We start from the raw sequence: 26,072 nt of genomic DNA, 5'->3' as shown, positions 1-26,072 counted from the left end.
GCTTTTTATTATTTATTGGGATTTCTTCTGTGGGTTCAGGAGGTTATAAAGCTGCTTCTATGAAAGATGAGGACTTTTACCCCAGGCAAATTGAGTGAGAGCAGCTGTAACGTGATCTGTGCAGTGCCTTGCTGACAAGTCCCTCTCCCTTTCTGGGAGTAACAGTAATTTATGCTATTGCTGTAATTTATTTTTTACTTTTTTTCTCTAAAGATAAACTGGTGGTTTCAGTCACTTTATGACATGCAGTGGTGGTAAGACATCATCTGAAACAAGGCTGCAGTACAATGGAACAAGTGTTAATGTGGGTCAGCCCAAGTACAAGAGAAACGGAGCATGGACAGAGCTCCCTGGGATAACTGCTGCTGTGTCACCATTCCTTTTATTTATCCACCCCCACCGTGGGCCCTTACAGTGGCTGTGGTTCACTTTTGAGTGATTAATAGAGAAAAAGTGAAATTTAATTTGTCTGGTGCTCCAGAATTCTTCGAGATGCTGGTTCAGACCAAAGTGTATTGCCATTATCTCTGTCTATAACCAAACCAAGCCATAATGTTATCTCAAAAATGATGCACAAATTTGATAATTGGTTTTGATAACTTTTTTTAGTAGATTCCTCAGTACCAACAACCAGATGGAGACACCCATATGTTTCATAATTTTGGAATTTGAAGGGATTGAGGATCTGAAATTGCAATTTCATGTAAAGTTTAGGATTACTTTGAACTGGCTGTAATATTCTTATGCTGAGCTGCACCTTACAGAGCTGCCCGGATTGCCGAGGATGATTCCAGCCCTACCATGACGATCCGCAAATGCTCCGTGGCTCTAAGCTCCTCGATTTTATAGCCCAGTAAAATCAATAAGACTCTTTGCCTGCCTGAAATCCCTGGTGTTTGCAGAAATGGAGCCTGAGCTGGATGCACACAGGGTTCAGAGGCTTTGGGGGCCCCTGTGGGTTTTTTTGGTTCCCCCAAAGAGGGGCTGGCGGGAGCTGGCATTTGGGCGTTGGACGCGGTGCCGTAAAACTAAGGACGACAGATCAAAGGTTTGAGCAGGAGGTCAGATAGATTTTGAAAACTTAATCAGCTTAAATTTGCTTCAGAACTCAGCTGTGTGATGTTCTGTCCCCCCTAAGAAAATATTTGTCTTAGACACCTGTCCTCAAGTTTGAGAGCCAAGAAGACGAGAGCGCCAAGCAGTTCACCTGAGGACAGCGTGGTGGGGCTGGGCTGGTTTCTGCAAGAAAAATACAAATCAGGTTTCTCTCCTGAAATGAAATTGCGTTTACTTTTTTATTAATGTAACTATTATCAAATTATTTCTGAACTTAAATTATTTGAGGAAAAAAAAACCTTAAGAGTTACTTTTCCTCGGGTTATAGAAACATTTGCTGGTTGGATTCTGATATGACCAAGCAGCCTAGTTTTCAGTTTGGTTTATTCTTTAGCTTTGAGTTATGAAAAAAAAAAGCTAGGGTAAGGAAAGAGCTGTATGTCCAAGCTAGTTCAGCTGCATCTTGGGTGGATTTTCAGTGTAATCCCCACTTTTCCCTAGGAAGGGAAGAGCAATGGGACAAAGCTGAGAGGTCAAGCTGCATCCCCCATGTCACATTGCCTGGGACTTTCTCCTCATTTTTCCCCCTCTATTCAGAAACAAATTCATCCTGATAAACTCATTTATGTGTGTTGCCTCCTTCCCCTGCCCCACACACACACACACACACACACGCACACTCACACACTCATTCTCTCCTTTTTTTCTTTTTTTTTTATATTAATCCGCAGAACTCTTTATGTTTTTCTAATAATTGGCAGCAGAGGTACAATTTCTCCCCTCTTTTAAGTGATGAATAGTTGGCCCGAGATCAAAGCCCAGCCCTGGCGGTTTTTTGGCTGCCACAGAAGGGCGTTGTGGCTGGCGCGGGGCCGGCGCTCGGTGATAGGCATGTGGAGGAGGTGCCAAGCCCAGGGCCCGGTGGCAGAGTGTCTGTGCACGTCCTGTGTCTGAGCTAACGGGCTGTCTTTTGTGTGTGTTCCAGGCCAACAGCCAGCTGAGGCACACCAAGGAGGAGTTCCGCCAGAAACTGGCCAAGTGCTCGCAGGTAGGTGGCCAGCAGACAGCTCAGGTGAACCTGTTCCACTTGGGAGCTCGATGAAAAGTGGAGTTACTTCTGGTCTTGAAAACCAAGAGAAGTCATAGCTCGTTACCAAGTCAAACATCCAGTGTCTTCTGGCAGATCTTAACTGAAAAACCACAGGGCATTAAGCTGGAAAATACAGGTGGGTTTTTTTTGAGTTCTGAATTTCATCTCCTGAGGACCCCAGAGGACCAAGTCCTCCCTCAGCCAGTGGGAAGGAAGGTGAGGTGCTCCATCAGCCAGCACGTCTCAGAGAATCAGGGCAGTTGCACAGCCAGGACTTGCATTTCATATTAAAGGCCAAGGTTTCTTCATCTTTATCATTGATCCCCACCAGTTCTGCATTTCTGCCCAGGACAGCACCTTGAGGAATGTCAGTGTCTGGAGGCAGACTGGTTTTGACTTGTGTTTTTGGTTTTGAGAGAACTCAAAAGATGAAAATGAGTGTTGAATTTACATATATACTTAAAAATGGTAAGGCTGGATGGTTTTACATACTTCAGCTTTCAGTTTGACTGACAGGTAGTACTGAAGTGTGAAAAATGGTGGAGATGCAACCAGAAGTTAAGCTTTTAATAAGAAGAAAATTGCCACGAGGATTTGTGTGGAGGTGTCATTCTCCTCACTGCTCCCAGCCATAGCAGTGTCTGCCTTGCACTGCAAAGTGTGTCTGCAGCCAATACTCCAATAACAGTCTTTTAAAATCAATAAAAACACTACAAAGAAGGGTTTAGCAGCCTCTAAACTAGACAGGAGTGATCAGCAAGACCATAACAAGAAACTGCAAACTTTACTGTTCTACTGACACTTCAAAATATTTAAAACTCTTGATTTCAGCTTTTCAGCTCCTTTGAGCCTTATCCTCTGTAGCTGTTGTCCAAAGTTGTGACTTCAGTGGTGACATTTATTGGCTGTCACTTTTTCACACTGCTTTATCAGAATAATTGGTAAATACATCTTAAATTCTATTACTAAAATCTAACCTGTATTTTTACACATTTGCATACAGAGAAGTTGTAGAGTCTCCATCCTTGGAGATACTTAAAACCTGACTGGGCTGATCCTGAACAACCAGCTCTGGGTGATATTGCTTTAAACTGGTCTATTCCACCCTCAGCAATTCCAGGATTCTGTGGTAAATCAGAGAGGATGTTCTGTTTCCTAAATACCTTTCCAGTAATGTACAATTAGTAATTTAGTAATGTAAAATTAGTAATTTAGTAATTTTTGAGAGAGGAAGGAAGGGAAGGGAAGGGAAGGGAAGGGAAGGGAAGGGAAGGGAAGGGAAGGGAAGGGAAGGGAAGGGAAGGGAAGGGAAGGGAAGGGAAGGGAAGGGAAGGGAAGGGAAGGATAGGAAAGGAAAGGAAAGGAAAGGAAAGGAAAGGAAAGGAAAGGAAAGGAAAGGAAAGGAAAGGAAAGGAAAGGAAAGGAAAGGAAAGGAAAGGAAAGGAAGGGAAGGAAAGGGAAGGAAGGGAAGGGAAGGGAAGGGAAGGAAGGAAGGGAAGGAAGGGAAGGGAAGGGAAGGAAAGGAAGGGAAGGGAAGGAAAGGGAAGGAAAGGAAAGGAAAGGAAGGGAAGGAAAGGAAAGGAAAGGAAAGGAAAGGAAAGGAAAGGAAAGGAAAGGAAAGGAAAGGAAAGGAAAGGAAAGGAAAGGAAAGGAAAGGAAAGGAAAGGAAAGGAAAGGAAAGGAAAGGAAAGGAAAGGAAAGGAAAGGAAGAAGGAAGGAAAACAAAAAAAACTCTTTTTTTCTTTTATCTTTCTATCTGAACCTGAAAACCAGGAAATGGTTAAAGCTCAAAAAGTAACATTTAATTCATATCAGACCTGAAGGAAGAGATCCCTTCCATTGGTACCTCTATTTTTCCTTTTGTCTTTGTCACCCACATGTGAGTGGAATCAAGGCAGCCTCTCCATGCCAGACACAATCCAATGTCAATACAAAAATGGTTCTTGGTCCATTTGTTAAAGACACTTGGAATAACTGAACCATTTCTGAATTTTTAAGCAAAGGATGAGGGAAATTGCTTTAATTGTTACAGCAGGAACCTGTAGGTAGTGTAGGGCAAGGTAACAACTCTTTAACCTAAATGTCATAATAAATTTTGTCAGGCTGACATTTATTTCCCTGCAGAATAGTCTCAAGGTTTGGGGACATGTTCTGTATTAAGGTGGCTTTGCTGTAGCTGGGATATTTTACTGGGGAGAGCTGGACCCAGTTCCTCAGCACTTTCTGGGACAGACACAACACATCATCATCTGTCAGAGCTGTTTGGCTCAATAAAACAGTTTCACCCTGATGTCTGAATTTCTTTACTTGTGTGGGTTTAAATCAAATCCCCCAAGTTACTTGGACGTGGTTGGGTTTGGGTTTTTTTTGTAGCTCACTGTTAATAATTGGTCGATTGCAACTTTTCTTGTGGTCGCCTTGCTGACAACATCTGTCCAATCTTTCTCTCTGTGGCCTCTTGGAACCTTCACTTTTAACACCCACACAGAGAAGATATTTCAAGAAATTTCCTCTGAAGTTTATACAAAGTAAATAGAAGTTTTTGCTCTGAAAAGTACTGCACAAAGCAGATCTTTCTTCATCAATTCTTGCTGAAATTTCTTTGCCTGCATTTCAGAACTCCTGGGCTAGACCAGAGTCTCATCCAGTAAAAGCTTTAAATCTCAGGTTTGTGTTTTATTGAGGAGTTTGCTGCTTTGTTTTCTTTTTAAAATGACAATATGGGACATACACAAAATGCTGTAGTTTTGGATGGGTTCAAGTTATTATCTTAATAATTTATATGATCCATTGCGTTCTTCTGCTTTCTCCTGCACATTACACACCTGGTAAAACCACATTTCTGCAAATTGTCTGTCTTCTAAACAATTACCTAAGCTGCAAACCCAGAGACACTGCTTCATCCTGGCTAAAGAGTTGCACCCTACCCAGATAATCTCTAAATTTTGGCATATTGATCTCAAAACCCCTTCCTTTTGATGGGTATTATCTTTTGAAATATGTATTTTTTTATTTTTTTTTTTTAGAAAAGAAATACAGAAATACAGATGTAGGTTTTACACATAATTCCTGGGCCTTTCAGATAGGTAAAGAGAAATAAATGTACTACAGGGTTTTAATCAGGCCTTTTCCTCTTTCTCACTTATTTTTGTACCTTCATTTGTAGCACAGTTCTTCTTACACTAGTCCTGGCCTATTATTAGGGTTTTTTTAACTATTATTTTTTCCTAAATAACAGTGTAATTTAATAGAGTTAAATGTTTCTCTGCCAGTGAGGAGGTTTGGCAGAGCCTAAGCACCCTGGTCATCTCTCCCTGGATTGTCTGTGTGCTAAAGTGTTTTTAGAATTATTCTATAATATGCTGCTACAGCAGCTTAACCTTAAGCTTGAATATATACATTAAAGTCAGTGACTCTCCCACGTGTTTAAGTGCTTTGCTGGGTGATGACATGTCAGTATAAAATTCTGTAAATATGCCTAAAGGATCAGGGTTAGTTATGACTTTCCCCAGTGATGAAAAAGGTAAAACAAATACAATTCAACAAATGACAAGCGAATCACCTAAAAGGTCTAGATGAAGGTCCTGGATGTGGAGTCAAGTCCTCGCTGCATTGCTCAGCAAAATCTGCTCCTTTCAGCAGCTCAGAAATTTCACTGTCAGGTTTAAATTTCAGTCCAGTGTGTGAATGTGGGCATTTTTCTTCTCAGCAGTATCAAGCTATAAAATATCCCCCCTGGAAAAGGAGCAGCAGCATCCCAATGTAAACTCACACTCCCACTTTCAGAGCGGTGCAAGACGGGGAACAGGCTCCAGTCTGAAGATCACAGATGTGCTTTGTTCTCATGAGTAAATATTTTGGAATGCCACAGTGGAAAACACTTCCAAATATTTTGTGTTCAGCAGTTCTTGTCATTTACAGCCTTGCTCTATTCCTTTTCTCTGCGTGGAATTCCGTGCCCTGCTAGTGTGCAGTGTGCTAATTTCAAACATCCAGCTTGCACAGCAGAGCTTCCCAATGCCGTGTTTATATAAAAAAACATGCAAAATACATGTCTTGTATTGAGGGGAGCTGTAACATGCTGCTTTCTTTTCAGGAGATAGCTGAACTGAGGACAACCATTTCCTCCCTGACAGAGAAGAACAGCCGGCAGCAGCTTGCGGCGGAGCAGCGGCTCCAGGAAGTTGCACAGAAGTTGGAAGATGAGAAGCAGCAGCTGATGACAGATAATGACAGAGCAATCAAGGTAATCTGGGGATTTCAGTCGCTGATGCTGCTGCCTGGGTGAGGGTAATTAAAAGTTCTGAATGCAGGGATGGTTCCTGTTCACACAGAGCTCGCCCAGAAGTCCCCAGACCTCGTCTTTGATGGAGCTGATGACTCAGGTTCCCTTTCCTTTAGCTGATCCTATGCCTGGATTTGGCAAATCTAATCCATCCACGTCAGCCAAACCCTTGAATCTTTCCTGTTCTCTTTCTTTTTGTACTGGCCATGATGTTTTGGTGTATTTTCAGCACCTTTATGCTGTGCTTTCAGGGCTTGAAAGAGAGGAAGGCTGAAAAATAGGAGGGTGAGGCAGCAGCATGGCCTGGGCTGCAGCCTGGTTTTCATAAACCTTCCCAACTTTCATTTTAAGGCTACATTGAAGGAAAGTTTGTCCTTAGCTTCCACTGAAAAATACAAGCAAAGTCTGTGCTGAATGTTAAAGGAATAAAGTATTTGTTACCTGTAGTTTTATACATATTTTATATTATTTTTATACAGATTTATGCATATTTTGCATCAGAATTCTGTTCTTTGGCCTTTCTCATTGTTTTAAGAGACTGAATAAGCAGATTGTGTTCTTGCTGCTTTGACACCTTGACTCAAAGTGGCTGCAGAGAATCTCACCTGTAGAAGTGAGCAGAAATAGTTTTTAAATATGTTTTCTTCTCAGAGCAGTAAAGAGCAATAGGAAAATTTTGAAACTGGCATTTGCTCTGTTTGACAACACCTCATGAGAAGTTGTATAGAAGAAGAAAATTCCTTTTCCTTTGTAAAGACATTTAATCATACCAAAGAATTACATTATTAAATGTAAAAATTAATGAAAAAAATCAACTCCTACAGTTTATGTCATTTGTTTTGTACCTAAAAGATACCACAAAAGTTTTTAAATGTTGGAAATCCATTGGATAATGGTGCAGTTAATGCTGTCCTCTATACTGGAATGACTTGCATTCAGTTATCATTAATGTCTCATCATCTGCAGAGTGTGCTTTTTCCTTTCTTTCATCAATTTTTTAATTATCATTATATTTTCTTAAGGAAAATGTCTGCCTTTATTGCTGTGCTTGTTGAAAAAAAAAATTTCTTTCTGATCATTCTGTGAAAGATGTAACTATAAAAATGTTGGCTCTAATGTGTTGTGCAGATAAAATCACCACAGGTAAGTTATTTTATCACCTGGTTCTGCAAATAGAACACAGGTAAATCACTTTGTTTTCAGGTACAGGTGAATTTTTACCACTTAGGAACGTGGACTGTTTGTAATTCACTTTTCCACTGGCCACCAAGGTCTGCAGAAACCCCATGACAGCGGAATCATCTTCCTCAGAGTCAGAAATACACTGTAATTCAAGTTATCATGGTGCCTTCTTGAGTTACATGTTGGAAAAACATAGTTTAGACTCTTAAGCATCATTTTTCTTCTGGTGCAAACGCTACTCTTGAATTTCTGGATTCTCTTAAATTACATTCAATGCAATAATTCAGCTGTTGGCAACACCAGTTTTTGAACACTAATGATTATAGGTGGTATGAAACCCTTCAGCATGTAAATCTATTATAAACTTCATTTTGATGTTATTACCTCACAACGTAATGAAATCCATAAAAACCACTGAGAAATTCTCCACAGGATTTCTGAGCAGCGTCCCAGGGAGTTTTTAGCACTGGTGCTGGGAGTATGTTTTAAAAGATTTTGTCAACTTGGAGAAGAAATTGGAGGAGCTGTTTTGCTTGGAGTTTTTGAATTTTGTTTAGTATCATTAATACTGTACTTTTTTTTAAAAAAAAACCTTCCTTTGAAACCACTGATTTAATGGAAATTTACTGAAATCCAGATACCCAAGCAGAAAATTCCTAGGAAGCTAAAATGCTGTGTATACTTCTGGAAACAGAAAAAGGTGGTTTTAATATTTGATCACTTCGTATTTTTAAGAACCACACATATTTCTAGGCAAGCATATGCAGAAATACTTTGCTTTTTATTAGCCTGGGGCAAAAGAAAAAAAAGGGTTTTGGTGAAAATGGAATCCTGGATGTCCTGGAGATGGGGAACGACATCTAACCTAGGGTAAGCTGAAGACCTTGAGGGATGATTAAAGAAACATTCTACAAACAAAGCAATTTTTAATATAATGTAATCCTTTGAGGAGACTCAATGTAGTAAAAGCTATTGAAAATACTATCATTAAAAAACAGCCTTTGCTAAATATAACATTGATTTAAACTAACATTGAGGAACAGATTGCAATTTCCTCTATTGGTATTGGGTGGCTTCCTGTAAGACCTTCCAATTATTATTTCCTTTCAAAGGGAGAAATACATTTTTGCAGAAACCGACTGGCTCTCAGAGAAGTTTTGGATTTAGGCAGTAAAGTGATATCCAGATGTGGATGCCATAATACATGATTTTGATGTTAATTCAAATTCCTGACTCTCTTTTCTAGTAAGAGATTTCTGATTTGTTATTATTGCACAATTGCATGCATCTCCTTCAACTCAGTATTTTTTAAGGTAGTGTCTTAAATATTAGTCAAAAAGAATAAACAAAACTTTCAAGGACGTTTTGGGGTTTTTTTTAATTATGTTTCTTGCATCCTTGTAGTGATCTACCCACAGCAGCCTGGAGCTTGGTAATTCCAATGGTCAGAGCATTTACCAAAATTCTCTGCTGCTTTTGGTTACTGGACTGGGCAGAACGAGAAGTTGGTGGCATCATAAAGATACCTTGAGGTTATTTATGAAATCCCAGCCTTGGTTGTTCAGGCTTTTATGAAAAGTTTAGTTTTTTATTAAATCCTTTTGGATCTTGGGACTGAAAGCACAAAACATTTCCTGGGATTGGAACTGCAAAGCATGTTCAGAGCATTTTAATGCTGGAGTTGGTGGCCAAGTGGGGACTCCACATCAAAAAGTAGATTCTGGAAAGAAATGGATGATGGAGAGCATACAGTGACAAACCCACAACAGAAAAGGGGCAAAATTATGCTTTTTTTGCCAGATGAACCACAATTGTTGTTTGATTCCTGTTACAGATTCTAGGATTCTGTTAAATCCCTGAATTAACACCAAAATTTCATTAGCTAAGCATGGTTGGAAGATGACATATTTCAACACTTTGTATGTCAGCCAGCTTATGATCAGATTAATTCTGTTAATAAATAAGACTTAAAAGATTTCTAGGAAAGAATGGCCTATAATAATGTTCCCCTTCATCTGAAAAAATTTGAAACTGTTGTTCTTCTTTGTTATGTTTAAAAATGTTGAGAGGGGGAAAAAAATCAAAGTGTTTTATAGCCATAGCAGAACAAAGGGAAAAATTTTGGGGTTTAAATTGTCTGGGCCTTTGTGGGCATTGAGTATTCCTGACATCCTGTATTTGTTAAATATATCTTGGAGCCAGAGGATCTGTTCCTCTGTGAAGTACTGAGGGTTTTATCAACACAGTGAATTTCCTCCATACAACTATAAAAAAAATACCAAATTTCTCTATCAAAAACCCTGTGTTTTTAAAAATTTGATGCATAAGCTAATTTTGCTTGTAGTTCTATTTAATCATCAGCCATTAATAAACATTGCTAATGCTTATTAGCAAATTCCACTGGTAACTACAAATAATATTCTTTAATAAAAGGAAAAGCACATTAGGTTTCTGGGAACATTAACTGAGTGACTGCAGCCCCGCAGAGATATTTAATTTTTTGTCCTCAAAACACCTTTTGGAAGACCAGCATTGTATTCTGCCAGAACCAGTGTTGGAGTTGGTAAAAAAAAAATAATTCTAATTTATTAGTTTAAAAATCCCAAGCAAGGGTAAATGTAAGTGATTTAAATGCCCTTAATTAGTGCTTATTAAGGGAGGAGAGGCATCTGAGAGTACCCAACCTAAGCTGCCCTGATCTGGAGAAGAAGCATTTTTAGTCCTGCTTTAAAAGTGAGACAGAGGCAGGCAAAGCCTTGGCTTCAGCCAAGGGTTGTGGCAAAGGTGGAAATGAAGGCTGTAAAGACTGGTGGTTCAGAAGGCTGTGACCTCGTGTGAGTGATAGCACAAAGGACATTAATTAGAGGAATAAAACCCTGAAAGCTTAGTGTAAACTCTAAATGGAAATCTAAAACTTAGGGTAAAGACATTGTGTCAAGGGTTTTTTGGTTAGGGAGTCTTGACTTGCTTTATTCCCCAGGGTACACTGAGGTGGCAGAATGAACCCCTACAACCTCAGCCACCAGCTCAGAATAAATTTTATCAGCAGACCCACATTACAATTTTTAAGATATTTTGTTGCATTTTCTATTTTGCCTTGGATGAAGGATTTTTTTGTCGTTTTTGTTTGTTTTTTTCAGCTAGCAGTGCCTGTAAAAAGGAGGTCAGCATCTCACTGTTGGCACTGGCTCATGTCTTGTAAGACATCTGGTCAGAACATGCCCCGCTGTTGGTGGTGGTTCTGTGGCCACGGCCGTGCCAAATGCTGTCAGTCACCGCGGAGCCTCGGAGATGTGCGTGTCACAAAGTTCTCCAGAGGGACTTCAAATCCTTCTAATTGCCTTTGTGCCTAAACATTACCATGATAAACCATTTGGCATGGTGAAAGAAAGACTTGTAAGGGACCATCATGATGTTAAATACATGGAGTGCTTTTTCATGGATCTTTATTTCTTTGTCATTGACTTTAGCCTGTAATAACACTCATAACTCTGCAGTGGCTTTTATTAGCAGGGAATTACAAGGCACCAGCACTGGTGCTTTAGCTTTGGAAAGCAGACCTTAAAATTTACCAGGCAAATGACTTTATCTTGCTCATAGCTTCCTATATTCTGTTTGATCAGCAGAGGAAGTCATGTCTTCTAAAAGAACGGGTAAATTAAATTTGCATGTCTTTTATGGCTTTACTTTCTCCGTTTCATGGGGTCCAAACTCTGAGGCACCTGTTTTTCACAGTCTTTGTTAATGTAAATAGTAGTTTCACCCAAATTCTGTTAGAGAGATGAGGGTTTATCCCTGAGGTTTTCAACTCTTGCTTCTGCTCTGTCTCATGATTCCATTACCTGGTTATCTTTAAAAGCCTGTATTGACACATTCAGTATAAATTATAATTAAAATAGGCTGACTTTAATGTTAAGCTTAGATAGTTATTTATCACAACTGAAATTCTGATTTTAAAAAACTCTTCCTTTCAAAACCATCTCTCTTTTTCTGCTGCCACAGAAATTATTTCATTGTCTGAAGCATAGTACCTTCTCTTCAAAATTACAGGGTTTCAGATGTTTGGCCAGCCAGGCAATCCGAATGGCTGAGCATCTGTAAGTACTTTATAATATCTTTGACATGCTTTGTGAGACAAAGAATTGAGTCATCTTTTTTTTTCCTGCAGCAAACTTTGCACTCTGGTATTTTTCTTGACTTTTCATGTCTCAACACATTGAAGAACTTACCATGGCCAGCAGCAAAATCAGACTTACAAGTTTTATAAAAGACTAGAGCTAGTGCCTGCCTTTTCCTCTGAACTGCAGTCCAGATTTATCTGGCAGTTTTAAAAGTTGGTATTTTTACTTTTTCCTACATTATCATTGTTGTCCTCAGTGTTTTATTTTCCCTCCAGAAGGCACTTTGCTGCATGAAGTCTTTTTTTTAACTTGTTAGCCCCATAAGGGATGCTACCTGTCTCCACATTATGGAGTTAAAGATTCTATGAATGCAGAATAAAATATGAAGTCATATACAGCTAAACTGTCTTGCTTTTAATAATGTGGACTACACTAGTTTTTCACTGAAAAAATGGAGAAAAAAATTCAAAACCAGCCATAAAATTCACTGCTTTTAATTGACAAGACAGGAGTAATAACACTGAGAGGGGTCCTGGGTAATTAAAAAGTGCAGACAAAACACTCTTGTTAGTAAGTGTTAAGTAATACTGATATAAGCCCACACAGTTCGTAAAGAAGGGCAGACAAGGTTTAGAACTATGTTATAAGAAAATGGAAATCAGCTTTTTTAAGGCTGCTGTGATGCTCAGAGTTTACTGCTGCATTTCAAAGATGTTTTTCTCTCTGAAGAGCAGAAGGACTTCTATGTGCAGGAGAAAGTGGTGCTTAAAAAAGACAGAGCTGGGGAGATACCCAGGAGTTAGGAGGCAGAATGCCCAGGAGGAAGAGCCTGTTCTCCAGAGTCTGGGACTTCACTGGAGAAGGGGGGAAAAAAAAAGATAAAGATAAAAACAAGTGTCTAATGCCGTCCAAAGACAGGGCATCTGTAAAACAGTCTGTGCACAGGGCTGTGTAGGCTTTCCAAGGGCTGTGCTTTGTTCCAGTTCCAGTGAGTTCCTGGAACGCAGCCTCCTTCCCTGCTCCTGGAACAGCCTTGACTGCAGGGCTTCTCCAGCCGTGGAGGTGGAAACACAATCTGTGTGAACCACGGATTCCACCAACAAAAGGGGAAAGCGACGTCTTCAAAGCAAACCTTCCGCGGGCCACAGCCGTTTATAACTCTGCAGTGAAGGGTTTTAAAGCCTGGCACAGCAAGGCGAGTTGCAGGCTTTGGCAAGCAGGGCTTTGGGGATGTGGACCTGCTTTGTTATCAACATCTCTTTTCCCTGAGAGATCTCTCTTACGGCGTGGCTCATCCCAGGGGCGAGCTGGAACAGCGTCAGGTTGCCCTGGCTGATCCCATTGTGCCTACATCACTTCCAGTGTTTGTGTCCACATCCTTTTTTTTGCAGAGCCGTGTGTTCTGCTCTAGGTTGCTTTTGGTTTTGTGCTGGCTGCTCCAGGGATATCAGCAGGAGAGAGTCACTGAGGATTTCAGCTTTGTGCATTAAAATGTTCCTGCCAAAATGAGTGTTGACTTTAGAAATCTTCAGATTCCACTTAGAATTTTCTGCTGGCTCTCCAGCTTTATATGTAACTGAAACTCAAGAAGATCAAATATCAAGAGTGTTTTTTAAAAAATGGCTGGCTAACACTTTTGAATGGCAGATCACAGGGAAATAGAAATATCTTTGTTAAACTTCAACATTTTCATAATAGTTGGGCTTTTCTTAAGTGTAACAAGAGAAACCTGCAGAATCTGATACCTGTGCATGGTAACTATTTACCAATATTTAAAGGCAGGGTAGGAGAAGAATCAAGTGGTCAGTACCACTCTTAGACTTTTTGAAAGGCATTGCCTTAATTTTCTGTAACTGGAATGTCTTTTCCATCCAAAATGAAAATACCTATTGTTTTGTTAGCATTAAAAGATTACTTACAAAGAGCTACAAAAGGAAAGCAGCCAGAGCTGCCATATTGCTGCCACTTTCTTGCATCAGCGGAGCTGCGAATGAAAGAGCTTTCCAAGTTACAGTGCTGCACTTGAAAAGGGAAAAAAGTCTGTGGCGACTTTTATCTGTGTATTCAGCAGATCAGATGGCAAACTCACCCCCAGAGCCAAGCAGGGGAGCAGCTCCTGCCTTTCTCTGGAGCCCCAGTGGTGTGAAACAGCACCAGGTACGACATCAAAAGGTCCAAATACGCGTCGAGCATAAAGTTTGGGGTTTTTCAAAACACCTGTCTAATTAGCTCAGCTTGGTGTTTGCCAGCTCTAGCTCTGACTTTCTCACAGTTGTGTGCTCAGCAGAAGTGGCTTTTTCATCTCAGAGATTTGGGTAAGAGGTTAAACCTACAAACACTGTCACCAAACCTGACCTGGCTCCTCGGTACAAACCTATCCCATTTCCTTGCAGCATCAATCACCCCATTGTGCCCAGCTGTTAGCCAGTTTGTTCTAGAGGGAAAAGATCATTTTAATTGAATGTTATTATCAGCCAGTCTTTGTGGTTTGACATAGATTCAAAGTGAAGCTGCTCATCCGCTTAGAGAATGCGTAGGCACTAATGGAATAACCTCAGCGAGTTTTCGGATGCCTCCATCCTCAGGGAAATTGGTTTGACTTGCCCTTCAGTGGAAATTTTGTGTACTGTTGGCAGCCAAAATAGCACTGGAGTCCAGAAGCAGGAGAACATCTATTCTGTGTGTTGTACTCTGCTCCTTTTCCCACTGAAATTCGTACAGTGAATATTTTCTGTTTGTACACCTCATTGCCTTTCAGCCCAGGGAACTTGCCTCTATGTGTTCATACAGCACGTGTGGATAAGAAGGTGGAAAACTAGATTAGTTTTGTTGAAAATATACTTTATTATTCAAGCCTGTTGCATGTGGATTTCATGTCCATCCTCCATCCTGCATTGGAGAGTGGGATGCCTTTCCTGGGAGCAGCTCATTGTTGCTGATTCTCGCACCATCATGTCAGGATTCACTGATGAACAGTATTCACTGAGGCAGTAAATATTTGATTTGTTGACCCTTGAAAATATGCATGAGGAAGACTGAGTGCTTGTGGCTTATGGAGATGACTGTGAACCTCAAGGCTGAAGCTTTTTCTGAGGTGTTTCTGTGCAGGCATCTGTAGTTTTCTATCTTTGGCCTCTTCAGGAAGCCTGACTGATTTATGGGGCAGAGAGAGTTCACCTGTTTTCCTCTTCAGGGGTCTGTCTATGGAATTTATTCTCAGGAAACTGAAATAAGTGTTGCCTACAGGATAAAATGTAGGACTTTAAATGAACTTCTTGGCAGCATCCCCTCCAAAACTGCCAGATAACAGGAGTGGAAGAGCAGTAAAGCAGGGATGAATCAAGCAAAACCAAAACCTTACTACTCCTGGTAAGGAGGAGGACACAACCACTTTTTAACTTAGTCTGTTAATAAAACTGTTTGCTTATTTTTAGTTTAAGCCTTCACCACACTGAAGTCAATAACTTCAATTAAATCAACATGTTTTAATAATTATGAAACCAAATTCTTCAGCACTGATGTGCCTTCATGTACAAATCTAATTCCTGATGCAACTCAAAGAGTGACCTGCAGTGATGTTGGAACTGCCTTCACCGGCCTGGACAACCAACTGTGAGACCCAAAATTTGTATTTCCAGTGTTGAATTTGTCTCCTGCATTTGGCACCTCCAGAGAAATAAATCATCAGCGAAAACTCCAGATTGCCAGTTATGAAGAGTTCATTAAGATTTGCTGAAGTTCAAAGCAAAAACACCAGTTCCTCACAGGTCAGGGCAGCTCTTCTAATGGTTCCTGCTTTGCCTCCAGCAGCAGCTCATCCCCAGAACCTGTTTATTTTTCTGCCAGGGCTGTTGGCAGGTGAATAGAGTCACATCAGATCACCTCACTTATATTTTATGCTGGAAACCCATGCCCTGGATAGGCCATTTTCCTGGCCCAGCATGGCATGAGATCATGGATTTCAAACCAGGCCATGTTGGCCTTAGAAGACAAAACATGCAATGCCCTGTTCACTTCCCTCTTGAGATTTGCCAGGGAGTCCCAGCTCAATTTTGCCCTGGGGCTTGCTCTCTCACAGTTCAGATCATCCCAAAGGAATAAAGCCTTGTGTGGGGAGGAAGGAGAGCATCACTCATCGTGTCCTGAAAACAGATCAGATAATTTGTGATAGAAAAAGGAGTGGATGCAAGTTCTTCTAGAACCAGATCAAGGGAAAACAAACCAGTCCCTTTCCTAGGGAAATAACTAGTTAGCACATGGCAGCACTAAAACTTCATGCAGATATCCTGTGGTTTAGGAAAACACATCATTTGTGCACTTGCCAGGTGGGCAGTGGTGCTGGTCCAGACTCACAGAATCATTAAGGCTGGAAAAAACCTCTGAGATCATTGAGTCCATCCAGGATCCTGACAGTCGCTGTCTCAGCAGCACATTTTCATTTCAATAGAAGGTTGTGCTATCTCTCTTTTCAACTTATATTGTTGAAAATATGTTAAACCCTGAAGTGCTGTAATGCTTTCCTTTCCATTTTCCACCTGAGTGCCCAGGGACAGCCGTGAGCCCCCACCCATGGTACCAAGGTCCTCCGTGGCTTTTTCATTCCTGCTGCCAGCATGACTCCCTTGCCAGCCTGCTCCCACCTTTCCACACCCAGATCTCACCTGGAGGAGACCCAGGAAGAGGATGTGCTGCCTCAGGGAGGGATGATGCCCACAAGGAGTGTCCAACCCCCTGCACCCACAGCAGGAGCCCTGGGTGCTCTCCCTGCTCTGCTCTCTGCCAGGTTTGTTATGTAAGAAAGGGTAAAAGCGCAAACAAGAACACTGAACATGAAAAGTGAGTTTGTTTGCTTACTGAGAAGCCTGGCAGGGGCAGAATGGAACTGTATAAATAAAAATTCAGGCTGACAAATGTTAGGTACCTGCAGGAACACCTGCACCACCGGACCAAGCCAGGACTCTGCAGGCAGCTGGAAGGAGAAATGCAAGGTGGGTATTGACACTCCGGCTCCAGAAAACAGCTCTGTGTGCTGCCCTTAAATTCCTCTTACTTTTGTTTCTACTGTCAATATCATCCTTTCCAGTTTTGCACTTGTAATTCAGCAAGGTAGAATAGCAATTACTGAGGACTATTTAACAATTTGGATATTATCAGTAGATTTTAATTGTCTGCCTGGAAACACCTTTGACCACAGCCGTGCTCTGAACTCCAAGGAGGGACTCCTACCTGATGTGTCATTTTCTTCCTGCTGCTAGAATAACACATCACTTCTACTCAATGTTCATGTCTGTTCATAATCACTGTATGGAAATGTGCATTTGCAGATCAAGTTTGGTGTTGCTGAACACTCATTTTTGTTTCTAACTCACCTTAGTGGTGGGTGTGAAGAGCTGATGTCCCTTCTCCATCGCAGCAGAGGCCAAGCTCGTTTGTGCTTGCCTATCAGATCTGAACTAGACTGAGATTTATGCAACTCTACCAATACTGCAATTCTTAGATCTTTCACACTGTGCCATATAATGTTTTTGCTGCAATTTGTCTCAGTTGTGCTAAGGGGAAGCTTTTGGGATGCACGAAGTAGCTGTGCAGTTTGGCTGAGAGACATTAATGTGTAGCTGCACAAATGAGAAACTGGTGGTGCTTCAGAACCTGATCTGTTTTCTGTTATTTTTAGTTCTTTCGCATTTTAACAATGTCATCCATATAGGAATGTTCAGAACTATTTACATATATTTTTTTAAAAAGCTTTGTGTGCCTTTTGGGGGTATTTCAGCTGCTTTGTCAGGACCCTGTGGGTGTTCCTGGGAAGCAAAAGGAGGGGGATATCTTGGGGCTGCCTGTTAGAGTCAGAATTAACTCAACAGAACTTGTGCTGTGTGGGACTGAGCTCTCTCCTGCCTGTGCATTTTCATCTAAGACTTTTCTGCCACAGCAGAGAGCTCTTCACACTGAGAGAGCAGAGTTTCAGCTCAAAACTGGTTTGAAACAGACTTAACAAAAAACCCCACAAACAAACAAAGCTCAAAATCTCTCAATGGAAATCAATCTGCTTTGTCACAACTGTGATAAGAGCTCTTGACACCCCACTAAAATGATATCTGAGGCACAGCAATAGCTTTGGTGAGTGTTTTTCCCCTCTTATCCTCTTCCTAGCTTGCCTGTGTATAAATTACACCTTATTCTTACCTGTACTGGAGAAACTATTAGCACCAAAAAATGCAGCATGGGCTTGAATGTTTAAAAAATTGCTTTTAAGGGAAACAAACCAAATAAATTTAAACTAGACAAATTTTGATTTTTTTTATCAATGATTCCAGTTCAGCTGTAAAGAATACAACCGAGTTAAAGAAATACAGTGGTGAGGACTCCCAGAAATGAGTTATGCAGGAATTAGAGTAAAATGTTTTGTATAAAAAGCTATCAGAAATATTTAAATAGGTCATGGAGCCTGACATTGTTCCTTGCTATGTGTGTATGTGTCTGTCTATTTAAAATATTCTGCACTACTTTTGTAGAGCTCTAAAATGGACAGAAAAACTTCTGAAGAAACTGAAATGGATCTTCCCCATGTCTAATTTGGAAAAAAAAAAAAAAAACTTAAAGGATTTTAGAAATGTTTAGAAACATTGGCATTATGACAGCAAGAATCTCTGTCATAACGTCATATGATTAACTAGATCAGAAAGTTCTGGGATGTTCTGATCACTTATGTTAATGCCTCTTTTAAAAAGTATAAAGCTAATGCTCTATAAAATAGATACTTGAAAAACAGTTTTGGTTTTCCTCAGGCTACTGAGATTAGAGTTTCGTAATCTGTTTGACCAGCTGCAGAGGACGTTCTGTTTCATTTTTTCTTTTTAAGTAAATGAGCTTCATCTCAACATGATTAAAAAGTAAAAAAAAAGAATCAGGCTTCAAAAATACTCCGTTTTCACTCATACTTTTAAATAGGAGCAACTGCATTGTCATGTCTTGTTGCAAATGTAATTGGGTTGGAGGTCATTAAAGACTTTGAATGAAAGAATTTCCAAGTTTCCAAGTGTGCATCCTCCCCTGTCAAGAATCACCCCATTTTTGGCTTCCAGACATAATTTTAGCAGATATTACTTTGCTGCCTCTCACATCTCACATGTGTTGAGTCAAGCTCGCTCTTGTTCAGTTCAAAAAGCAGTGGTTTGCCTTGCAAGTTAATTTTGTTGATTAAGGTTACTTTGAAAGGTAAAAAGACATTATTAGATTTCTTTGTGTGTGCCTGTGTGCAAGAAAATGTGTGTTATTTCATGTAATGGCAGAATTGCAGCAATACTGAGCACTTGATTGCACAAACTAAATAGCTTTTCTTTCCTTCTTACTGGGAATCAGATTGCCCTATTGATTAGAAATATCTGAGCCTTTCATATTTCTGTTTCAAAAGAGCATAACGAAATAAGAGGTTTTGTAAGACCTGTTAGAAATGTTTATATTTCCAGATCTTCGTGTATCTGTGAGGAGCAATGCATTTTAAAGAGACATTTGCAGAGCACCAGGGGTCTGCTGGAGCCTCTGGGCTGGCTCCAGGTGTGAAGTATCCGAACACCCACTTAAAGTGGCAGCTTGGTGATAAACTTGGTTGGGAATGAAGCCCCGGGCAGCAGGAGATTGCCTCGTTCAGCCAGCGATTGATAAATCTGCTTTATCAGGCGTTCTCCAAGTCATTGCAGGAAATTCTGCCTGAACCTCTGATGTTTGTTTTTGCAGAAGTGTTGTTAGGAGTACAGCAAGCAGCAGAACCAGATGTTTTTCTGGTTAATTTGTATTCACAATAGCGGTTTTTCACTAGCGCAGCACTGACGGGATGTTTTAGACGTTCTTGCGACGGAGCATCAAAAATTCAAGAAGTTGCCTGAAAATGTTGAAGCTGACATCAGGTCTTCACAGGAAACCTGCTCAGAGAATGGCAGACTCCTTGCCATTCCCTTTGATTCCAAAGTGTTTAATAAAAAGCAAATTAGGGAATGAAAATGGTCTCGTGGATCAATCAGGCACAGCGGTTCCGCCCGCTCAGCATTATCTGTCAGACATTAACCTGATTGGGAATGTTGTATTTTGTATAATAGTCTCAAAATCAGACTGAAAGGTTGACTGAAAAAATACCTGATGTATTCTGTGTGTGCTCTGAGGCTGATAACAAACTCTGCAGTTCAAGTTTTAATAACTTGGGGGGAGCTAAGAAACTTCAAAAGCTTCGTGATAAATGTTTTTGACAAAGCGTCAGCTGAACATTAGGCAGAATCTTGGTAAATCCTCTCATAAGTGGTTTAAAATGGAGTTCTGAACTTTCCCTTCATAAGTGTACGCTTAAGATGTCATGGTGTCTTTGGGTTTAAAAGATTCATTTTATCTGGTAAATGTGCACCACTGGTGTTTCTGCCTAAACCTCGGCGAGTGCAGGGGGGAAACAGTTCAGGGCTTTTCTCCTTTTGGCAGCCTCTGCTCTGCTCTTGGCCATGACACTGAGTGCAGGCTGAGAAAAAAGGGGGAGCAGTGTTAAAGTAAACTCCAGAATACTCCAGGTAAGTTTTGCAGTAAATCTTCCAGCTGACAGGCTTTTGATTGGCTTCATCACAACAGCCCCAAAGTGTCCCGGTCATAGACAAAGCCGTGCTTGGACATGGCAAGTGCTTGTTGGGTTTTGTGGCCCGTTGAGAAAAGCAGATGAAAGCCAATTTATTACAGCCTTTGAACCTTGCCTCCCTTTCCCTCCTGTCACCTGAGCCACTCTAACAAAGCAAAAACAATTCCCTCCTTGCCTCCCCCTGACAAAAATGCCCGACTTTACAATTTATGCTGCTGTTTTCTTTGAACTGTTATCTCTGCAGGACCTTATGGCATCCTTTGCCTTTCAAAAGAATTGAGTTTATAATGTCCTGCAGCGAAACCCTGACTCAGCAAAATGCTTAAGCCCTTGCCTAATTTTATGTCTACAAATAGCCCTGCTGGTGCCATCAAGGTATTTTAGGGATGTATCTTAGAATCATGGAGTCTTGAAAAGATTTCGGTTGTAAGAGCCCTTAAAGGCCACCCTGCCATGGCAGGGACACCTCCCAGTGTCCCAGGCTGCTCCAAGCCTCATCCATCATGGCTTTGGGCACTTCCAGGGATCCAGGGGCAGCCTCAGCTGCTCTGGCCAATCTTCTCTGGCCAAGGCCTCACCACCCTCACAAGGAACAATTCCTTCTAACAGATCTAAAGACTAGTCAGGAAAATGATATTAAAACTTTGGTCAGCTCAACTTGCTATGTACAGAAAATGCTGAAACCACATCAATATCTTACAGGAGCAAAGCAGGAATAAACAGGCATATTGAGAATCCTAGGAGTGCTCAGGTGATCTCCAGAAGACACCAGGTGAAGCCTGATGTGGAAGTGTTACGGGACTGCTCAGGAGCTGGTGCTGATGATCCCAAGTTTTATAACGTACTGCCAGTCAGTCTCTTGCCTATGAATTGTCAAAAGTGAACATAGCTTTTATTAGAGCCTGCCACATTGCAAAATGTTTGCATATATTTTTCTTTTATGTTAAATTACCTGCTTTATTTTTTTTTCCCCCTATGCTGGAGACACTTGATTCTGTTCCTAGAGTCAAATTACTCTTTTTCTTCCTGAACCCCTTTCCTTCTTTCTTTCTTTCTTTCTTCCCACAGTCCCTCAAGGGGAGTATTTCTTAGACTTCCCAGGGGCATCTCCTGCTGGCAAATCTCTGAAGCCATAGCCTGGTGCAACAGGGAGCTCCTTGGCTGCTGGGGATGGGCAAAGCCCCCAGCTTGGAGAATTTTGCAAGATCTCCATTCCCATTTTGAAACATCAGCAAAGTGAGCCAAACTTACCAATGTGCCATGGTGAAAATGGGAGCTCTCCTATTATTCATGCTGAATTCTGTGCCTTTGGAAATTATGCCTTTTGCCTGATTCCTGACCAAGAAAATGTTAGGTTTTTTGGGGTTTTTTTCCCATAATGGCAGCAGAAAATGGGCAACCAACTCTTGTAGGGACACATTTACTAAGGTATTAACAATTTGCATTTTCATTCCGTGTTGTAATTCATGTTCACTCTTCATGAAATAGTGTTTAGTGGTTAAAATTAAATATTAGGCTGTTGAAGAGTCACAGATTTGCTGTCACTGCAGAGTAGGATGCTGTGAGGAGCAGATTTTGCAGGTCTTCCCTTTTCCCCACCCATCCGTAGCTGTTCCCAATTTCACCAGATCCCGAAGCTGGAGTGATGGTAACAGGCTGGGAGGTCAGTGAAAGTAAAATAGGAAAGAGAGATGTCAAATATTGCCTAAGGTATTTTAATTTCTGTTCCTGAGGAGCAATAAAGCTAAATTTTCTGTACAGTCATAATAGCAATTGTAATGTACCTATAGGATAAAGAAATAATTTGTGTTATTAAACACCGTGACTATTTTCTGTGTAAAAGAATAGATTTTCTTTCCTCTTGCAGTAATGTTGGCCCCTGCATATAGGTTGTGGAAAACTTTGTTTGCAAAAACAAAGCCATTGTTTTAACAGAAACCACAGAAATTTTGCCTTTCATATTGAATCAGTAGCATAATGAGTCGTGGAGCAATAGTTCAACATCAAAGGAAACTTTTTGGATATATAGTGTGTTGCAACAACAGCGAAAAAGTTCCCACCAGAAAGGAATTTTGCCATATGTGAACAGCAGACATATGTATTAGGTTAAAACCAGAAGATTTCCTTTGCTTTGCACCAAAACCAAGAGAGAATTCCAAGTACAGAGGTTTTTGTTTGCAGTGGCATGGGCAGGAGCTCAGTGAAAACCCAAAAAGCGTTGAGGATGCCCCAACAATTTGACTCAAACATCTCTATTTCACTTTTTAAAACACCCTTGTTTTGCTCTGACTCATGGCATTACATCAGTGGCATTCACAGATATATTTGCCCGATTTATTTATAGTAGTAATAAACCCAGATAAATCTATTTATCTCCATGAAATATTTTAGCAGAATTAATGATTGGTTTTAAAAGTCTGGATGGGATTCTTGGCTGCTTCCTCTGGATAGAGTTGTATTTGACTCTAAATTGTGAGACCACTTAATGTAAAGAAGTTTTTGCCCAGACAGCCCATAATTCTGGCTTCATGGAGAGAGAAAGATTTTGAAAATGAAATGTTTTAATGACAAAATTTTAAAGCATATCCATGTGTATTTCTGGAAGAAAATTCTCTTTAATTTTTATTATCATTCACATGTTGGTTTTTTTTTTTCTCAAAGTTCCAGAGATTTTCTTCTCATGAGTGAGGAGAGAAAACACATCAATGGATGTAATTTGAATTTAGAAGGCACTTGAAGAGAGGCCTGTATTCAGAATTATTGTTGGCACATGTTTTGAGGATGTAAAGTGGAAGCCTTCTTCTGTGGGCATTAGTAAGGAGATAATTAAGACTACAGTAGGTAATTAGGGTAGCTTTTATTACTGCATCTTTCATTAACTAATTATATTAATTTGGTAACATTTGAAAAATTCTTTGAAGATGAAAAGTGCTAACTCTCACTACCTTTAGTGGTAGCTTTACTCTGCACTGGTCATAAATTTTGAGAGCTTTTCTTGATACAGATGCACATCCATATGTGCAGAGTTGCTAATAAAAATTACACATTTCTAATAAAAAAAGGCTCTGACATTATCTGGCATAATCTGACCAGGATGAGCAGCAACTTTTCTGTTCCAAAGTGAAAATACATTGATACTTAATGGTTTTTAGGAAATTTTCTTTCTTTTTTTTTTTTTTGAAAGCGTCATTTATTCAGCCCTCAGAGCAGAGAGATAAATGGTTGTGATCCATGGCTTCCCATTACGTGATGGGATCAGGAATTAAACCTTTCTGCTCTCAGACAGTTTCCTATTTCCTACAAAAATAGGAAATTATTTCAGGTTAAAGAAGGAAAACATCTCACATTTGTAAATAGTTTCTTCACAGTTGTAATCAATACAAAGAAATCAGGAATTTTAATTGTTTTTGTTTATGTAATTTTTCTTTCAGGGAATACAACACTTTCAAAAAATATCCTGTGGTTAAAGGATAATCAAATCAGTTTTCATACATTAAACACCAAATCCTTCCTACATTCCTGTTCCATACTTGTTCCTGGGATTCTTCAAGCTCTTTCTCTTACCAGCTTTTAGTTGATTTAGATTAAGCCCTGTAACTAACACCAAAAATTAATTCATGCCTTAGCAAGGGATTTTGGACTGCTGGCACTGCACCTTTTTGTCTCTTTAGGGCTCCTTCTCCTATGCTTTGCAAGTTTTGTTGTTTTTTTATTTTTTTAAATCACCTTTTTTCCCAGCCTCAGTCTGTCCCTCAGGTATCCCACGGAATTCCTCTGATCCTGTGTGTCATCCCAGCTTTCCTGGAGCCTCACAGGCCCAACTCCACAGGCACCAACCCCACGTGTGCTGCTCCCTTGGGTCTGAAATAAACTCCATTCAACGTTTTGCTGGACACAATCCATCCACAGTGGCATAATAAGGGGAATAAATGGTGCCTACCCAGAAACGCAGCTCAGAGGTTCCTTTCTCCTTCCACATCAGTGTCCAGCTCTGCATCACAGTGCCTGGGATGGATTCATCCACAAACTCTCCTCCAGGTCCCAAAATCCGCCCGGAATATTCCAGCGGCGCCTTCTCAAAGCCGTTACTTTTCCCTTCCCGCCTCTCGATGCTGCCTGAGACCCAAACAACATGATTTTATTTTAGGATCCTTTCCATTTTTAGAAATAAATCAAATGAGTTTTCCCTTTCTCCAGCTGTAATTCACCCACATTGTTGCAGTGGAGCTTATTATCTCATTTACATTTTTAAGAGCTTTTCAAAGTGTAGGATATCTGGGCTGGAAAGCAAAACATTTGATTTCTTTGTTCTCTGGCCAACACAAAGCACTTCCAAGGTCAGGTATGGTGTAGACATTCAACAGCAAACATGTTTACATGGCATTTGAAAGCCCGTTTAACTGAAAAAAAAAAAGAATATTGTCTTTATAAGAGTGATGCAAGTCAGCTTAGCACAGCTGAGGAACAGGAATTCATCTGAACCTGGAAAAATTTAACTAAATAAGTTAAGTTTTGTTTTCTGTTTGGGGGGAAAAAAGCCTCTGATGCTTAAAAGTCGGCCCAGATTTTTATTTTTAATCCCTTTTTCTTCATCTCAGCAGTTATTAATCATAAGCTCCACTGCTCTTTGGGCAAAATGTGTCACTTTGAAGCAGTAGAACAAAAACTGCATTTCTAAACAAAACAAAACATTGTTTAATTTTACAAAAGAGATGTTCTGGGGTGTACCTGGGGTAAGTCCTCTGCTGTTTTTAAGAGTGTTCTACATGGCTAAAGCTCCCCTGTCTGATTCAAAGAAAGATTTGAGGTTCTGGTAGCTTCAGGAATCACCATCAGCATTCAGGCTCTGGCCACTGCATGTGAGGCTTTTTGACTACAGAGAGAATTTTCAGTGTGATCTTCAAAACGGTGCATTATTCATGACATCTCTCATGATCCCTCCTAGAAAATTAAAATCACGGCCAACAAACTTGCTTACTTCTAATTGCTATTCTCAGAGTTAATCACATGCAGGAATCTACAGCAACCATGAGATTTTGATGTTACTTTTTCATTTTGGCACGGCTTTGATCAAATGCTGAACTTTTGGTTTTACTTTTTTTTTGCCATTGCGCTCATAGAATAGCTGGAGTACTCAAATGAACATTAATTACTCATGGAATTTATGCAGCACAGGAAGAGTCCAAAAAGGTTCCAGTTAAAGGTATTTGTGATTGATCCAAGGAGTTAGCTGAGTTGTTTCTCTGCCATCCCAATACAAAACCTGCCAACAGCCAGTTATGATGTGATTGGAAAAATCTGTGAGTTCATACAGTAAATTCTGCTTTGGACAAATGTTGAATGGATAACTGGAAGAGTTGTTAGTTTGCTGTATTTACATGCTATAGTAAAAATACCTTATTTCTAAATTTAAATTTAAGACATTTTCTGCTCTCCTAATGAAATAAAACATGTGTGCTCCATGCTGGCAAACACTATCTAGAGTAGGTAAATCTAACAAAGGTTGTGTTATCTGAATTTCCCAAATTAAATGACTTTCAGATGCATTGCAAACCCTCAGATTTAAAGGAACCTCTTGTTTTATCCTCTGCAGAAGTTTATTGTAATTAAGAATGGAGAAGTGAAGGAAGGAAGGAGCAGGGCACTCTTTGCCACCACGGCGTTGCTGTCTCGTGCAGGATCAATTTGGGATCCAGTTTTGTACTCAGGACCTGCAGATGGGGG

At 40.3% G+C, this 26,072-nt stretch overlaps 1 protein-coding gene across 4 annotated transcripts in view; it reads left to right on the top strand.

The window, feature by feature from the left end:
- CEP112 (centrosomal protein 112) overlaps positions 1 to 26,072 on the top strand; it is a 174,074-nt gene that overhangs the window by 110,636 nt on the left and 37,366 nt on the right. For all 4 annotated transcript variants that reach the window (XR_015774320.1, XM_014255886.2, XM_088065411.1 and 1 more), the window contains exons 22-23: positions 2,042 to 2,104; positions 6,243 to 6,392. Coding sequence is in view for 3 of the 4 variants with exons in the window: in XM_014255886.2 (XP_014111361.1) it covers positions 2,042 to 2,104; positions 6,243 to 6,392 (213 nt within the window). In the remaining variant the exon portion in view is untranslated. The remainder of the gene's footprint in view (positions 1 to 2,041; positions 2,105 to 6,242; positions 6,393 to 26,072) is intronic.

The sequence above is a fragment of the Pseudopodoces humilis genome, chromosome 21 (genome assembly GCF_049639895.1).
Source record: "Pseudopodoces humilis isolate 2021_Gansu_Grassland_sample_001 chromosome 21, ASM4963989v1, whole genome shotgun sequence".
NCBI lineage: Eukaryota > Metazoa > Chordata > Aves > Passeriformes > Paridae > Pseudopodoces > Pseudopodoces humilis.
Note: the sequence above shows the minus strand (reverse complement) of the source record. Positions and strands in the feature narration are given on the sequence as shown.